General features: G+C 40.3%; 1 protein-coding gene across 3 annotated transcripts in view; it reads right to left on the minus strand.

The window, feature by feature from the left end:
• The window catches only part of RNGTT (RNA guanylyltransferase and 5'-phosphatase), a 444,976-nt gene that overhangs the window by 241,765 nt on the left and 183,834 nt on the right, over positions 1-19,377 (minus strand). For 2 of the 3 annotated variants that reach the window (XM_084622100.1, XM_084622102.1), the window contains exon 11: positions 501-665. The exons of the other annotated variant lie outside the window; for it this stretch is intronic. In XM_084622100.1, coding sequence (XP_084478226.1) covers positions 501-665 — 165 coding nt within the window. The remainder of the gene's footprint in view (positions 1-500; positions 666-19,377) is intronic. 3 annotated transcript variants of the gene reach the window in all.

The following is a 19,377-nucleotide window of genomic DNA, read 5'->3' on the forward strand; positions in this document are numbered from 1 at the left end:
TGTAAATAAATAGCTAAATAAGGTAACAGAAAATCAAGGAACACATTAAAAAAAGGTAACAGGTTCCTGTCTTTGAATCCCTAGCATTAATTCTTCAGGACCTGAAGAAGGGCTGTATGTAGCTCGAAAGCTTTTCTCATTCACCAACAGAAGTTCATCCAATAAATGATACTACCTCACACACCTCATCTCTCTAATATCCTGGAACCAACACGACTACAACAACAGTTCAGCATTGTAAGATAAAACTGAAGTTTGTGTAAAAGTAAAGAAGGGTTTTGTAAATGGAGAAAATGGCATTCCAGAAGGAATAGATAGATTAAAGCCACAAGCCATATTCAGAGTGACCCTAATTCCCAAATTCCAGCCAAGGAGCACTGAATGCTCCCTTAGTCTAGCTATAGCAATGTCAATTGCTAACAGAGGGAAAACCCATACTCAGAACTAAGCTACTGTCTTTAGCACCACAACATTAATAAACCTAAATTCAATAAATTTACCTTTCTTGCAGCGTGGATGTCAAAAAATGGTTTGTTTCGAACACTGAATGGTTCCTGTGCTTTGTCAATAAGACCATTCTTCATCTTTTCATGCCGTGGAAATATAATCTCTTTTTCTATACATGCTAGTCGAATGTTAAAATCACATTCTCCAACTGGCTGTCCCTGCCAAGTTAGACAAAAAATAATATAAAATACCTAAATGTTTATCAAATTATGATTAGACTGAAGTTTGCCTTACAAAATATTTAAAAACAAAATATTTATAAATACACAGATACACTGATTATCATCAAAACATAACAAAATATACATATTCCTGTCAAATTTCCCAGCTTGCACATATTTCTCTAGGGCTAAAGAGGTTTGATGCCCTATCTATCCAACGATACCTTATTTTGAAAAAAATGTCCTGCTAAACTTGTGTGTTCAAGAACTAAGAGACCAACTAATCTAAAATTGATGATTTAATAAGCATAGAATTGTGTAAGATAACCATAACACTATTTTTAATACAGTGCTGTTTTAATATTATTTAGTCCACTTTGTTCATAATTGTTAACGACAACTAGCTGACAAGATAACTTGCAAAACTAACTCAAACCCTTGCTTCATGTGTATTACAAACACCTTTTGTACCAAGAAGTAGAGATTAGCATTTTTGTTATAGAAAATGAAGTTGAACACATTGTAGATTAGAAAATCTGCACACACAAAAAAATAGTGTTCCATAAGGACAGCAAAAACTAGTAGAATAGGTTATTGCTCAGTCATAAAGGGTACTAAAGTTCTTGTTTAATTCTCAGGTGTTAAACTGTGGCCTTTCAAGAGCTGAAAGATATTACGCATTTTATATCCTTCTTTACTCTTTTGGTGTAATATATCAGATAAGTAAGGCAGTTAAAAAAAAACCACATCTGGAACATTAATAATTATAATGTGGTTTGTTATATTTAGAGTACTAGCAAGTGGTAACTTACTGTAGCTGCCATTAACTGAATAGGAATAGATTATGTAGAAATGTAACGCTAATTTTAGAAATGTTAATGTCAATTTTATAGCAATACAAGACATAGTTCATGCTTTAGCATTATTATGTCCAGAGTCTAAAATATTTGAGACTTATTTTGCCAAGTCCATACCCCATTCTGCCTCTTCCTCCTTCACTTTGAAAAATAATGTACATTTTTTCACAAACTACCCCTGCAAAATTTCCTTCATGCAGTGAACAAGGCACAAAAATTTGACCATAAACTACAAAACCTTTGGAAAGCTATAAGCAATGAAAATAGGAAACTGGAATACGATAGGAATAGGAAACCAGAATAGGAAACTAGGACAGAAAATATGTTGTCTCTCTATAAATCCATGGTACGCCCACATCTTGAATACTGTGTGCAGATGTGGTCGCCCCATCTCAAAAAAGATATATTGGAATTGGAAAAGGTTCAGAAAAGGGCCACAAAAATTATTAGGGGTATGGACCAGCTTCCGTATGAAGAGAGATTAATAAGACTGGGACTTTTCAGTTTGGAAAAGAGATGGCTAAGGGGAGATATGATTGAGGTCTATAAAATCATGACTGGTGTAGAGAAAGTAGATAAGGAAGTGTTGTTTACTACTTCTCATAACACAAAAACTAAGGGTCACCAAATGAAATTAATAGCAGCAGATTTAAAACAAATAAAAGGAAGTATTTCTTCACACAATGCACATTCAACCTGTGGAACTCCTTGCCAGAGGATGTTGTGAAGGCCAAGACTATAACAGGGTTCAAAAAAGAACTAGATAAATTCATGGAGGATAGGTCCATCAACAACTATTAGCCAGGATGGGCAGGAATGGTGTCCCTAGCCTCTGTTTGCCAGAAGCTGTGAATGAGCGACAGGGGATGTATCACTTGATGATTACTGTTCTGTTCATTCCCTCTGGGGCACCTGCATTGGCCACTGTCGGAAGACAGGATACTGGGCTAGATGGACCTTTGGTCTGACCCAGTAGAGCCATTCTTATGTTCTTAGAATAGCAACATTTATTCTTTTTTTTAAAAAAAAAGGGACTATCAGAAGTGGCCATCTTTGTGATCAGCAGAAGTATCACCCAATTCCCAAATCAAAAGGCAGATATAGGAGCAGAAGGAGAACCTAAACTATTAAAGAGGGAAAGATTAATAACCATTTCTCAACAAAAATATGAGAGGGATGGCACAGCATCAACATGAAAGGAGCATTTGTCATCTCATTTTTCTGATTATTTTTTTCCATTTTAAATGAAGGCCTAGTTGAATTAATGAATAGTTAGGGTAGGGAAAATTCTAGAAGCAAGAGTGAGCAACACTCTCACATTATTCACTTCATATAAGGCAGGCTATAGCTGTGGGATCTAATTTTAGGCACTGGCACTCAAAAAAACTACCACTCCATTGTTCATTCAAACCAGTCTGTGTGGAGCATACATGAAAACACATCTACATAATGACTGACCTTGTCCACTCAGAGGAAATTTAATGGTTAACTAAACACAGATTTATTTTCTATTTACAATTTGTGAAAGTACAGGGCATCACCACCTTGATCTCTGCAACAAGTTACGGAAGAAAAGACCTGATTCTCAATGAGTCTTTTCTGGTTACATATTTTGAAGTTCAAAAGTTGAAGTCCATTACCCTATTAGTCTGCTACTTTTCCTAAAACCACTTCCCTGCTCACTCATCTCTAACAAGAACTTCAAAAAACTAGGTTTAACTAATATTTTAAATCTTTTATCCTGAAATAAACAGGAAACTGTGTTCACACAATTATTTTACAGTTAATCATTTAAAAGGGTTTTACAGTAGTGGCATAAATTGTTTTGAAGCCATTAGTAGCTAGCAATTTCAATTCTTTTATTTGATTCCATATGAAATCTTCTAATCACCTAATTCTCTCTGCCGTAAAGAATCCCTTTCCTTCTCACACCTACTCTGAAGTAATTATCTCCCACAGTTCTGACACTAAAATTTTTATTTCAAAGCTAGTTACGGTACATTACCACTGGTTTCCTTATATAAAGGTCAAAGCTAGACTGATGTAAGAGTCTATGTGGTTCAGAAATCATGGGAAATAGCTCAGAAATCATTCATCAATCACTCAAGTAAAAAAATTGGGATGGGTTTCACTCACTCAAAGCATCCACTTTGAGAAAGGAACAGAAAATTAGCATAATTCTGAATTTAAATCAAGGACATATTGAATTCAAGTAGTGTTGAGAAGTACCAGAGAGAAATACAAGACAGACATGTCCCAGACTGATCTTAAGTCTCCAAATGATAACACCCAATTTAAAAAAGAAGACCCCAGCTTTTAGCAAAAAATAGTTAGAGGTAACATCGCCTGTAATAAATAACTTGGAAGAAAAACTAAAACTTGGAGATTGTGTAAATTCCCTCTTACAGTGAGAAAGAGATATTTTAAAACTGTTTTCCAAAAATATATAATGTGTTTTAGAATCCATTCTGGACATTTAACACTTGACATGCCTCATTAGACATGTATCAGATTTTTTTTTAGACCTATAAGTATCTGAGTACCTAAAATGACTTCAGGATTTTGCAAGTTCTGATAATTTGTGAAGGGACGTTGTTATTGGTTCAGTGCTGCTTGATGATATGGCACTTTAGCTGTGTTTTAACGTGTTAATTAAAAAGGTTTTAAATTCTAGTGCAGACACTATGCACTTGTTTTGTTCCATGAAACAAATGTTTGTTGTGATAGTGTATTTTAGGGTTAAACACAACTAGCAAGAAACATTTTTGTTTATCTACACTAGAATTGGCAATTGTGTTAGCATGGGTTAATTAGTGTGTATTAAACCATGAATAAAAACTTAAGTTGAGACATGCCCCCAGAGAGAAAAGAAGTCTACTGAATTAACACCTCTTCCTAGCTAAGGCCTGGTCTACAATACAAGGTTAGGTCGAATTTAGCCGCTTTAGGTTGATTTTATAATGAATGCGTCTACACAACCAACCCCGTTCCGCCGACCTAAAGGACCCTTAAAATCAACTACTGTACTCCTCCCTGACGAGGCGAGTAGCACTAAAATTGACCTTCCTGGGACGAATTTGGGGTAGTGTAGATGCAGCGCTGTGCAATTCGATGGTATTGGCCTCTGAGAGCTATCCCAGAGTGCTCCAATGTGACCACTCCGGACAGCACTTTCAACTCTAATGCACTGGGTTTCCTCAGGTACACAGGAAAAGCACTGGGAACTTTTGAATTTCATTTCCTGTTTGGTCAGCGTAGTGAGCTCAGCAGAACAGATGACCCAGAATGCAGTCCCAGAATCACAAACGAGCTCCAGCATGGTGCGAACGGGAGACCCTGGATTTGACTGCTGTATGGGGAGAAGAATCTGCGCAGGCAGAACTCCGATCCAGCAGAAAAAATGCTGATATATATGCCAAAATCCCACAGGGCATGGTGGAGAGAGGCTACACCAGGGATGCACAGTAGTGCCACGTGAAAATTAAGGAGCTCAGGCAAGCCTACCAAAAGACAAAGGAGGCAAACAGTCACTCTGGGTCAGAGCCCCCGACATGCTGCTTCTATGATCAGCTGCATGCCATTCTGGGGGAGGGGACCCCACCAGTACCCCAACACTCTCCGTGGACACCTACAAGGTGGCAGCCTCACGCAACATGAATGAGGATTTTGTCGCTGAGGAGGAGGAGGAGGAGGAGAATGCACAGCAGGCAAGCAGAGAATCCGTTCTCTCCGGCAGCCAGGACCTTTTCCTCACCCTGGAGCCAATACCCTCTAAGGGCCTATTGTTCCTGGACCCTGATGGCAGAGAAGGCACCTCTGGTGAGTGCACATTTGTAACGACACTACAGGGGGTAAAAGCAATTGTGTTTAATGTTTGATTTGCCCTGAACAATTGGGATGCATTCGTGGCCAGTACAGTTAATGGAAAAGTCTGTTTATATGTCTGGGAATGGAGTGGGAATCCTTCAGGGACATCTCCATGAAGCTGTCCTGGAGGTACTCTGAAAGCCTTTGCAGGTGGTTTCTGAGGACGGCTGCCTTATTTCGTCCTCCATGGTAGGACGAAAGGGCATTTTACCATATCAAGCTAGTAGCAAGTGGTCTGGAATCATTGCAGCACAAAGCATGGCAGCGAACTGTCCTGGGTTATGGTCGCATTCATGCAACATTCGGCCTTTATCTTTCTCTGTCAGCCTCAGGAGAGTGATATAATTCATGGTCAGCTAGTTGAAATAGGGCAAGTTTTGTAGGGGAACAGTAATCCCCTCTCTGTTTGGTGATCCCTGACACATTAGACCCCAGGCATGCTGTGCTGTTTGCGCTTGGCTAAAAGGGATCATCCCAGAGAATAGCCACGCTGGAACAGGGGTGTGCTGCACATCCACCCCAAAACTGCAGCCCCTCCTTTTAAACGGCAACCGTAGCCCCTCCTTTTAAATGGCAAACACAACTGGCATTGGTTGCTATGGGAAAGGAGGGCACTGCAGTTTTAAACCATTCCCACATGTTATGAATGCAGAAGAAGCCAACCTCACAAACCATTTTGCTTACCATGGCTGCCTGCAAACCAAATTCTGTTGCCCAGCCGTTTGTGATATGTCACCATACCAGCAGGCACTCAATAAATATAAAAGGCAAAATGCAACCTTGTACCTAAAACACATGTGCTGTCTGCTGTGCATTGCTTGATTCACTGTGAAAGAGTCTCCCTTTTGTTCTCAGGAATGTATCTTCTCTGAACTCTCCCTTTTTTTTACCCCTGCAGCTGCAAATGTTTTTGTGCTCCCCGCACCAACTCTGACCCTGAGGTTATTGCAGAATAGAAGGCAAAAAACACGCACTAGCGATGACATGTTTTCAGAGCTCATGCAATCCTCCTGCACGGATAGGGAACAGTTGAATGCATGGAAGCATTCGATGGCAGAGGCCAGGAAAGCATACGGTGAGTGTGATCATAATGCACAGGAGAAGATGCAGAGGCTAATGGGGGAGCAAACGGACATGATGAGGCATCTGGTGGAGCAGCAGGAAAGGCAACTAGACTACAGACCCCCACTGCAGTTATTGTGTAACCCGCTGCCCTCCTCGCCACGTTCCATATCCTCCTCACCCATATGCCCAAGAACGTGGGGGGGAGGCTCCTGGCATCCTGCCACTCAACTTCAGGGGATGGCCCAACCAACAGAAGGCTGTCATTCAAACAGCTTTGATTTGTAGTGTGGCTACAAGCAATGTGGCCTTGTCCTTCCCTCCTCCCACACCCCACCCCGTTATCAAACCCTTTGTACACCCGGGCTTCCTTTTACTAGTCAGAGTTGCCAATGATCTCAAGTTTTTTTAAATAAATAAAGAATGAATGGATTCAGAACAATAGGGACTTTATTTCCTGTGCCAGCTGTGGTCGAAGGGGGGAGGGGGACTGACTTACAAGGAAGTACTTTCACCAAAGGGGGCGGCTTTGCATCAAGGACAAACACACACAACTGTCACACCGTAGCCTGGTCAGTCAGGAAACTGTTTTTCAAAGCCTCTCTGATGCACAGCTTCGGTGTGCTCTTCTAATTGTCCTGGTGTCTGGCTGTTCAAAATTGGCCACCAGGCAATCTGCCTCAACCTCCCACCCCGCCATAAACGTCTCCCACTTACTCTCAGAGATTTTATGGAGCACACACCATGCAGCAATAACAATGGGAATATTGCTTTCACTGAGGTCTAACTTACTCAACAAACTGCACCAGTGCCCTTTTAAATGCCCAAAGGCACATTCTACCACCATTCTGCACTTGCTCAGCCTATAGTTGAACTGCTCCTTACTACTGTCCAGGCTGCCTGTGTACGGCTTCATGAGCCATGGGAGCAATGGGTAGGCCGGGTCCCAAAGGATAACTATTGGCATTTCAACATCCCCAATGGTAATCTTCCAGTAGGAGAAGAAAGTCCCTTCTTGCAGCTTTCCAAAGAGCCTGAGGTTCCAAAAGATGCGAGCATCATGCACCTTTCCCGACCATCCCACGCTGATGTCGGTGAAATGGCCCTTGTGATCCACCAGTGCTTGCAACACCATTAAGAAGTACCCCTTGCGGTTTATGTACTCTTTGGCAAGGTGGTCCAGTGCCAAGATGGGGATATGCGTTACATCTATCGCCCCACCACAGTTAGGGAACCGCATTGCAGCAAAACCATCCACTATGCCGTGCAAATTTCCCAGAGTCATTACCCTTCTTAGCAGAAGGGTTTTGATTGCTCTGGCTACTTGGATCACAGCAGCCCCCATGGTAGATTTGCCCACTCCAAATTGATTCCCGACAGACCAGTAGCAGTCAGGCGTTGCAAGCTTCCACAGGGCTATCGCCACTCGCTTCTCATCTGTCAGGACAGGTCTCATCTTGGTATTCCTGAACTTGGGGAAGGGGGGTGAAGGGGAAGCAACTCACAAAGTTCCATGAAAGTGGCATTCCGCAGTTTCACAGCCACTGGGAATCATCCCATACCTGCAACACTATGAGGTCCCGCCAGTCTGTGTTTGTTTGCCGGGCCCAGAATCAGCATTCCACTGTATTAACGTGCCCCAGTGCCGCCATGATATCCCAATTGCCACATCCCGTGCTTTCAGGAACGTCTGAGTCCATGTCTTCCTCACAATCTTCCCCGTGCTGGCGGCCCCTAGCTAGGCTCTGTACATACTGCAGGATAATGTGCGAGGTGTTTGCAATGCTCACAAAAGCAGTGTAGAGCTGAGCAGGCTCCATGCTTGCCATGCTATGGCGTCTGCATGGATAACCCAGGAAAAAAGGCATGAAATGATTGTTTGCCGTTGCTTTCAAGGAGGGAGGAGGGGAGACTGACGACATGTACCCAAAACCACCCGCGACAATGTTTTTGCCCCATCAGGCATTGGGAGCTTAACCCAGAATTCCAATGGGCAGCAGGGACTGTGGGATAGCTACCCACAGTGCACCACTCTGTGAGTCAATGCTAGCCAAGGTACTGAGGACGCACTCCGCTGACCTAATGCGCTTAAGTGGGGACATGCACAATCGACTGTATAAAATCAGTTGCTAAAGATTGACTTCTAATTTCGTAGTGTAGACAGGCCCTAAGCTTTACTAACGTGGTGTAACTCTGTATAATTGTACTGAGAGATCACAGTGCAAGGTGCTATGGTTGTAGTACTTTTATTAACACTGTTTTGTTTTTATATAACCCCCAATCCCCATCAAGGAGAAAAAATTTACTAACGTAATTCTTCAGGTAGGAAGTGGGGAGGCTGAAAGTTGCTCTTCATCAAGCCAAACAACAGATGAATGAATGACACATGGGATGGATTTAAATGGGAGACTATAACTTTATTAATTATACCTCAGAAAGGGACACTATACTTCCTTTCCCCTGCCCCGTCCCCCCCTTCTCACATGAGCCATTTACTGGTTCCAGTGAAGGTTACAGGGCTTCAATCAGAAACCAAACAGTAACTAAAAGTAGACTATCCCCGATCTACCCCATGGACTCAGCTCTGTTGTGAAACTTCTCTTCTCCCCTCCCACTTTCCCTCCGCCACCTAAAAGGGGGTGTGAAGACAGAGGCCACCAGGCGGTGGGAAGCTGAGAGTGCATCAGTCTGCGAAGACATCAGGCTCCTCCCTGCTCATGAGTGCTAAGTCCAACTGCAAAATGCCATATCTCATTTACCTCTGGGCCTTTTAGCCTTTACCCACTCTGGACACCAGATAAGGGAGACACCAGCAACTCACATGGGTACACCCCACACCCACCAGGCCTGGTACCCATCTCCTGCCTGACCCAACCCCTGGTCAAGGAGCCAAACGCCAGACCCAGCATTTGACAGATGAACTCCATCACACCTAAAAGAGCTCAGGACCATTGTATCAGATATGCCTGTGTTATCACAGTCCACCCCAACTTCCATAATTATCCTGGCTACCTCATGGCTCACAATTTTTCACATCCTGTCAACATGGGCTGACTCAGTGGTCCCACCCACCAAATTCATCTTGTGAACATCTCAAACCAAACCAACTGAACGCAAGGCCATAACTGCAGAATCAGCTCCCTCTATATCCTAATCCTTAAATTTAATCCAGTGCAGTCCACAAAAATCATTTTTTGCCCAGGTGAATAAGCAGGACATCAGGTGAGTACAGCTCAGCCATCACTGCATGCAGCAGGGACATGAGCTGGCCCCAGCGCATGCCCCTTCTGCCATATCATCAAAGGCAAATGGCATCAGCTTTGAAGCTCAGTTGTGATACATATTCTGATGTGGCCTTGTGTGTTCAATGCACAACAAAATGCCCCCAGATACAAACATCAACCCTCCCTCCCAATGTCTCCATCTCAAGCAGGGATTGTATTCCGATGCACCCTGTGTCCATCAGCTGACCTTTCCTCTCTGGCACATGGAAGCTGTTCCTCACCTTGGATCCCTGAACCACAACTTGGTATACGAGGTGCCCTTGCAATTGTGCGTGGCTAGAGACTGTTTAGGCAGTAGGATCTGTGTACCCATCTGCCAGCCTGTGGGTATAAAATAGATATACTGCTCCCTCCAAGAAGTGGGACTTCCATGAGAGCTTGGCTGGGTCTCATATGCTATCCCAGCTGCCCAGTCCCCATCACCCCTTCTATAAGGCCCTGTTCCCCCTGCCACAGAAGCAGCAGCTCCTACTCTCTCCCCCTTAACTGCAGCCAACTGACTTCTGCCACCACTGGCTGCACAACCTCTGCCACCCTGTCTGCAGGGGCTGTGGAGACTACACAGGTCCATACATGTTCCACCTACTAGTCTGCCCCATTCCTCCCCAATGGGGATGCAATTACACACCCACCCAGAACAGAAGGGAAGATGGGGAAGAAACTTTCAGGCATGGAAGCTCCCTGTATCCTTGCCCCACCACTAGAGCAAGCTGCCACTATTGCTGCTAGGGAGGAAGGGGGGGGAGGGTCAGTCCCAGCCCAAGACATGAGCCCATGTGGAGAAGATGGGCCTTCTGAATCAAAGTTCCCAGAATATAAAATCCTTTCAAGCCTTTGTTACTACTTGCCCAAAATGTGCTGGTTCTTTTCCCATGCCTCCTCCAGTGTTGTCCAATGTTTTCTTGCTCCAGATATGGCTAAACAGGAACTGCTTCTTTGCAGGTAACTGGAGAGTAAAAGGCTTTTGAAAAGCCCAGGCTATGTTAAATTAGCTGCCAGGTGCCCCTCCCTTGCCTATCAGCTGGCCCAATCCCCTTTGCCCAGCCAATGGCAAAGCAGAGAACCAAAGGAGGGGAGTGTGGTGGGAAAAAATCGCCTTCTGCCACGTATTTTGGACTTCTCTCCTTCCCTGCTGTCCAGTCACAGATTGTCCCCTGCTAAAGATGGTGAAAGGGTATTTTGTCATGTCTGAGCCTATAGTTTAAATAGTCCAAACTAAATCCAAACAAAACAAATTTTATAGATATGTTAAATCAAAATGTATGCCCCCCCAGTCCACTTTGAATCTATTGGGTGGGAAATGATGCAAAAAAAAAATTAATTAAATGTAAGACTTCAGGACTTGTAGACAGCAGACAAAAGACAAACAGTCATGGTAAAGGAGAAAAAAATTCACTAGCCCAATAGGGATGCTTCAGGTAGGAAGTGGGAAGGCTGAACATTGCTGTTATTTTGTCGTGCCTGAGCCTACATTGTCCAGCTATACCATAGACATTTTCTTATGGATAAATGTGTAGATGGCAAAAGTGTGGTATTTGAATGATAAATCCCACAAGCACAGTGTTCTTAATGGAAACGCTATCACAATGCTGCCAGGTTCTACTTCAATAAAGCACTCTGAGTCTGTGTATCCAGTTGATATTGAGCTTGGCCTGGGATGGACTAAGAATCTCTCTCTTTCTTTTTTTTTTTTTAATTTGGTCTGGAAATAAACTACCAACAGAACATATTCCTTTTTATTCCCAAAATCAGTACCTTAAATAATATGAATAATTCATTACATACTATATACACCCACACAAAATATGCATATAAGTACCACACATGCCTTGATTTACTGAACCGTAACAGAACATATGCCATAACTGCCTTAACAACTTTAACGATTCTGGAACAAGACTATGATATAAACACAGGCTAAAATGTCAGCCTGTGGTAACATTATTACTGTCAATTCAAAGCACACACAGCTGACATCTGCATTTCCAAAGAGAAATCCCATCATGTCTCTCCATTGTCAGAGGGCCCTGCAGCCTAATATCTTGAAGTCTATACTAATGGACTAGTACATATTTCTCTTGACAGTGGAATTATGATTGCTGATATAAATTTTAAAACTTTATTTATTTAAGATATCTTAATGAATATATGTATTTAAATAAAGTTAATAAATGTGAGGGTGTCTTTTGCCCCCTAAATAAGGTCTATAACATTTCAACAACTTGGCAGTTGAATAATGCATCTTAATTTCTGTATTCTTCTTTTACAAGAACGGAAAGTAAAATATTTATGGAAATGAAAAATACCGTAAAACTTAGAACATTAAGGTTTTTAATTTCTAAAAAGGAGACAAATGGCAAGACTGCCATTAGAATTTGACAACACATTTTAAGATGAACATTTTCTAACCTTTAGCACTGAATCACTCAACACAGAGACAAGCTAATGGCAAAAAGCCTAAAACATTTAAAATGTTTTATATACTTTATCTGTGGTACCAGGAAGCTACAGAATATGAGATACTGTTGCTCGAGATAAGACTCAAACTAATGTGGCACTAGAATTTATTCAATATTTATACAGTGTGCATTCATATCACAGAATACTGTTGTGAATTCTCCCACCTTGAGAAACAAAAACCCCTGAATAGAAGCATGTTACAAATATTTATACTCAAGAAACAAGTTCAGCAATAACTTTCATTTTAAAAGCAGTTAATATATAATATTATAAAAGTATAATATTATATAATAAAATATATAATTTGGTGTTTTACCTAAACTGGGTGTGTTGAACTCATTCTGTGGAAAGGGGAAAATTCCATTTTTAATTATCTTAAAACAATGTACTTTTCATCAAACTACCCCAGGCCTCCCACTGATGTCAATGGGAGGTTTGCACAAACATCAAAGGTAGAATGAGCCTTTTACATACAAACTAACCAACCACAGGCACTAAAATGTAGTTATCATTGAAATTAGACTATTTGTAAAGTAAAATACTAAATATAAGGCTGGCAGCATCTGGACCTTCCTTATCACTATTTATTTGCTAAGTCCCTTAATTGTTCCATACTGCATCACATAGTATGGACACATTCTCACCTACGACTACAGCCATTTTGGTCATTCGTTTCTCCCTCTTTCCCTATCTTCCTTTCAATGTTTCTCCTTCTTTCTTCATTGCCCTCATCACAGCAACTCTCAATGAAATAGTTAATGTTGCCATTAGACTATGGAGTTATTACACCTAATTAGACGAATGAGAGCTGGGGAGTTCCCGCCTCTCAGAACCATAGTTACTTTCAGACTGTTTTTAGACGCTGGAAGATGCTGCATTGATTCATCTTCAGTTCATATATAGCATGTCACAGGCACTTATTTTTTAATAAAAGCATCAACTGACATATTTATGTGTCCTTCATGATGTACAGGTTCTGCAACCAGGTGAGGGGTTTGATATCACTCATCTAGAAACTAATTCATCAAGACCAAATAAGGGAACAAAACAGCTCCACATTATAAATTACCTATTATATGGCTATCTTCCAAAGTCAGTTAAGAGATCTTAATTTACACAATTACCATTGGTTTGTAAGAACCACCTTAACAAGGGAGCAGCATATTTCACAAATTAATTAGGATAGACCAAAAAAATAAGTGTCGACTTGTAACAAGTATTTTTCATAAGGAATTATTTTTTAAACAAATTATAACATACTGAGCTTTTTGGTAAGGTTTGTATCATCTGTGTATTTGAATAGTACTTAGCAGATTATGGCAGCTACTGGTTTATAAATAATAATATAACAATAAGTCAATGACAACACATTCTTTTCCAAAAGAAAGCTGTTTGAGTTTTGCTCACTTTTCTTTTTTTCTCATTTATGTCCTTTGTTAAGAAGGAAACATTTTAAAGCTCACCCCCCACCAGTCCTACACCAGACTAGAAGGGTTGCCCCTCCGAGCATACGGACACACACATACACACATTCTCACACTCAGTCACTCACTGTGCAGGAGAAGCATCTGCAGCTGTTAAGAGTCTCTGGGAATGGAGCAGAAGAGGCCATGAGGCCCTGCCCTCACCTTAGCAAACACTATGCTGACATTTGTAGACACTTCTGATCTAGACACTTGGGACCACTGAGTGCAACTTCTGATTAGCAAGATACATCATGAGAGAATTCAAGAAAAAAGTAGCACTCTAACATTCAGCCCAAGAGATGGGAACGGAGAACTTAGGAGGCAGAATGTGGGGAAAGCAAAGACTGTATGAGAGAATAGGCCTGGATTAAGGGCAGACAGAGAGGGAGCAGATAAAGGAAAAGGAGGAAAGAAAAAAAAGTAACTGAACTAATAAGACATACCAAAATTCAACTTATTCATTTTGCTTTTATCTCATGTCCCTTTCAACATCCTCCATCTATTTGTCTATTTAGACTGCAAGCTCTTAAGAGCAAGGACCTATCTTATTGTGAAGTACCTAGCCCACTTTTGCATGCATAATTAATAATGGGCTTTTTTTTTTTAGAATGTATGTAGAGTTATAATAAATAATGCTGAGAAAAAAATCAGAAGGAATATAAAACCTTATGCTTTGGTGCTTAAGCCAATCTCTCTAAATATTAGGAATTTGGATGTACTGGAAGAATCTGCCTACTGCAGTCTTTCTTGCACCTTCCACTGAAGAATCTGGTGCTGGTCACAATTAAAGACAGAATATTGGACTAGATGGCCACAGGTCTGATGCAGTATGGCAATTCCTATGATCCTACATAGAAAGGGAATGTTGCTAAAAATATTAAAAGAAAACATTACCAATCTATTTAGCTAGATACCAGAATGCCAAGTAATACCTCATAGGACAAGGGAGACTGTTAAAGAATTCTTAAATTTAAATAGACGTCTTCAGTTTTTTTAAAAAGCTAAAAATGTTATAAAGGCAGTGAAAACGTAGATTATAATCAAGTTCCAGAGAAAATGATAAAGTGCACTGCAAGTGTAATTACCTAATTAGCCTATTGTTCACCAAGACAACTGCCAAGAGGATGCAAAAAACTCTATAAAAACTCTTGGGACCTAATCCTTTCATATCAGATCTGCTTAAGTTTCATCCAGAGGAAGTTCGAGTCATAAGACTGAGATCTTCAGTCCCATCTGGACTGCCCTGATATTGAGTATTTGAACTTTGGGACTGAACCTATGGACTAATTCTAAAAAGACTCTGCAGCACTCAAGCTCACCATTTCTACTATGAAATTGATCTCAGAACTCTAGTCATACCTGTATGTATAATGATCTTTTAACCAATATGCTCTCACTTTTCTTTTTTAATGAATTTTAGTTTACTTAATAAGAAATGGCTGTAAGCATGTATTTGGGCAATATTTGGGCAATATTTCATTAACTCGGTGGGTAATGTGTCTGATCTTTGGGACTTGCAGAACTTTTTATATGATAAACAAGAGTTTCAATAATCCTCATCATATTTGAGGGAGGGACCCCAAGGCTGGACTGCTTTAAGGGAACTGTGTTTTGGCTTCTGGGTAACCAGTAAGGTATTGCAGAAACTCTTTTTGATTGCTGGCTTGGTAAATCCAAGTATTGGAATAACCACCAGTTTTGGGGATTGTCTGCCCCATTATTTGCAATGTGCACTAACTGAGCAATCCCATTGTGGCCCCCCTGGGATCTCGGTCACATCATGTAGCAGAATACTGTGTTTTTTGAAAACCCTTTAAAAGGGGGACTTGTAAAGGAAGAAAAAAAATATGGACTTTTTTCCTTACTTGTGATGTATAGAGAAGGCCTGATATTTTGTAAAAGGTCTTGGTTATGTTTTATTCTTATTTAAAACACACTAGAAATTCATCTTTTCTCCTAGCAAACTCAATGGATGTCTGAAAAACTAGTAGGATGACATCACAATAACAGAGTGAAACCTGAGTAACTGAAGAGGAAAGGGATTTGTAGGTCAGATGCATAAAACTGATTTTTTATTTTTTTTTTAACATCTATAACTCAAACACCTGACAACAGGAGAAAATTACCTGGAAAAAGATACAACACCCCTCAAACTTTCTATTAGGATTCTAGATTAATAGATTCCAAGACAGGAAGGGACCGCTGTGATCATTTAGTCTCACCTCTTGTATAACACAGGCTATAGAACTTCCCAAAAATAATTCCTACAGCATATCTTTTAGAAAAACATCCAATCTTGATTAAAAATTGTCAGTGATGGAGAATCCACCATCCATCCAACTCTCTCACTGTTAAAAATGTATGCCATGTTTCTAGATTGAATTTGTCTAGCTACAACTTCCAAGCATTGGATTATGTTATACCTTTGTCTGTTAGATTGAAGATCCCATAATTAAGTATTTGTTCACGCAAATACTTATGGACTGTAATTGAGTCATTCCTTAACCTTCTCTTTGTTAAGATAAATAGATTGAGCTCCTTGAGTCTTATTCCTATAAGGCATGTGTTCTAATCCTTCAGTCATTCTTGTGGCTCTCCTCTGAACCCTCTCCAATTTATCAAGATACTTCTTAAATTGTGGACATCAGAACTAGACAGCATTCCATCAGCAGTCACACCAATGCCAAATACAGAGGTAAAATAACCTCTCTACTCCTATTGGAGATTCCCCTGTTTATGCATCCAAGGACTGCATTAGCCCTTTTAGCCAGAGCACTGCATACAGAGCTCGTGTACAGCTGATTATCTGCCACAACCCCAAGGTCTTCTTCAGAGTCACAGCTTCCCAGGAGAAGATCTCCCATCTTGTAAGTATAGCCTGCATTCTTTGTTCTTAGATAAATACGTTTACATTTAGCCATATTCAAACACATATTGTTTGCTTCCACCCAGTTTACCAAATCATCCAGATTGCTCTGAATCAGTGACCTGTCCTCTTCCTTATTTACCTGTCCCCAATTTTGGTGTCATCTGAAAACTTTATTAGTAATGATTTTGTTTTCTCTTCAGATCATTAATAAAAATGTTAAAGAGTGCTGGGCCAAGAACCAATCCCTGTAGGAATGATACTGGAAACACACCCACTCAGTGATGATTCCACACTTACAGCTACACTTTGGGACCTGTTGGTTAGTCAGCTTTTAATCCATTTACTGTGTGCCATATTAATTTTATATCTTTCTAGTTTTTTTTAAATCAAGATGTCATGTGGTACAAAGTCAAATGCCTTACAGAAGTCTAAGTATATTACATCAACACTATTACCTTTATCAAGCCAAACCTGTAATCTCATTAAAAAAAGATATCAAGTTAGTTAAGCAGGCTCGTCTAGAGTGAAAACTTACATTGGCATATGTCATAAATATAAAGGGAAGGGTACACCACTTTAAAATCCCTCCTGGCCAGAGGAAAAATCCTCTCACCTGTAAAGGGTTAAGAAGCTAAAGGTAACCTCGCTGGCACCTGACCAAAATGACCAATGAGGAGACAAGATACTTTCAAAAGCTGGGAGGAGGGAGAGAAACAAAGGGTCTGTGTCTGTCTATATGCTGCTTTTGCCGGGGATAGAACAGGAATGGAGTCTTAGAACTTTTAGTAAGTAATCTAGCTAGGTGTGTGTTAGATTATGATTTCCTTAAATGGCCAAGAAAAGAACTGTGCTGAATAGAATGACTATTTCTGTCTGTGTGTCTTTTTTGTAACTTAAGGTTTTGCCTAGAGGGATTCTCTATGTTTTGAATCTAATTACCCTGTAAGGTATCTACCATCCTGATTTTACAGAGGTGATTCCTTTACTTCTATGTACTTCTATTTCTATTAAAAGTCTTCTTGTAAGAAAACTGAATGCTTTTTCATTGTTCTCAGATCCAAGGGTTTGGGTCTGTGGTCACCTATGCAAATTGGTGAGGATTTTTACCAAACCTTTCCCAGGAAGTGGGGTGCAAGGGTTGGGAGGATTTTGGGGGGAAAGACGTGTCCAAACTACGTTTCCCAGTAAACCCAGTTAGAGTTTGGTGGTGGCAGTGGATATTCCAAGGACAAAGGATAAAATTAATTGTACCTTGGGGAAGTTTTAACCTAAGCTGGTAAAAGTAAGCTTAGGAGGTTTTCATGCAGGTCCCCACATCTGTACCCTAGAGTTCAGAGTGGGGGAGGAACCTTGACAGCATAGCTATAAATCTATGGGTGTGAAAACACAACATCCCTGAAAGATGTAGCTATGCCAACTTAATTCCCAGCATAGACAGCGCTACATTCAATGGAAGAAATTTTCCACCAATATAGCTACCATCTCTTGGGGAGGTGGATTAACTACAGCAACAGAAGAACCCCTTCCATTGCTGTAGTGAGCATCTGCACTGAAGCGTACAGCGGTGCTGCTGCAGCATTTAAGTGTAGACATAGCTTAAGTGTCCTAACTCTAACTCTCTAGCTCCCCATGGTGACTGCTAGCAAAACAGAAAAGACAAGGTTTCTGTAAACCTGACACTTCCAGTTGAAAATCAAGCAGGATAAACTATTAAAAAACATCCACAGCAAATTAAAAATATATCAGAGGCCTTCTTTATACAATTTCAAGAAACAAAAAGTGGGGAAAAACCACTTCATCTTACTATCCCCATTACTGGATAACCTTTAAAGGTACTCGCAAAAAGAAAAGGAGTACTTGTGGCACCTTAGAGACTAACCAATTTATTTGAGCACAAGCTTTCATGAGCTACAGATCACTTCAATTGGCTCAAATAAATTGGTTAGTCTCTAAAGTGCCACAAGTACTCCTTTTCTTTTTGCAAATACAGACTAACACGGCTGCTACTCTGAAACCTTTAAAGGTACTGACTTTTCTAGAAATTTTTTTTTTAAAGGAGGGAAACATTTAACCTTCCCGCTTTTGCACTTGAAAATCCTGCATACTGGTCATAATTAGGAAGTAGTCTTTAAAGGAAAGCTCCAGGGTAATTCAAAAGATAACCCAATTATATCTAATAGTGTGAAAGCACTGAAAGTATCGAAGTTTTAAACTCGATGTAAGGCAAATATTAAATCACTTAACAGTTGGTTAAACCAGTCAAATAATTATTTACGAAATTTACAGCTGAAGTACAATAATTTCCTTCTGCCCTAATGTGCGTAAGACTAAACTCTTGCTGGGAACTATCATTAAAATGGCAGCCTCCGTGGAGAGAACTCTGACCCCACGATACTAAGACATAATTTCTAGGGCTGTTGATTAATTACAGTTAACTCACGCAATTAACTCAAACAAATTAATCGCAATTAAAAAAATTAATCGTGATTAATCGCAGTTTTAATCGCACTGTTAAACAGTAGAATGCCAACTGAAATGTATTAAATATGTTGGGTTTTTCCCCACATTTTAAAATATATTGATTTCAATTACAATACAGAATACAAAGTGTACAGTGCTCACTTTATATTATTATATTTTATTACAAATATTTTCACTGTAAAAATGATAAACTAAAGAAATAATATTTTTCAATTCACCTCATACAAGAGCCATAATGCAATCTCTTTATTATGAAAGTGCAACTTACAAATGTAGATTTTTTTTGTTATGTATCTGCACTTGAAAACAAAACAATGTAAAACTTTAGAGCCTAGAAGCCCACTCAGTCCTATTTCTTGTTCA

Source organism: Lepidochelys olivacea, assembly GCF_965140295.1.
Source record: "Lepidochelys olivacea isolate rLepOli2 genome assembly, chromosome: 3".
NCBI lineage: Eukaryota > Metazoa > Chordata > Testudines > Cheloniidae > Lepidochelys > Lepidochelys olivacea.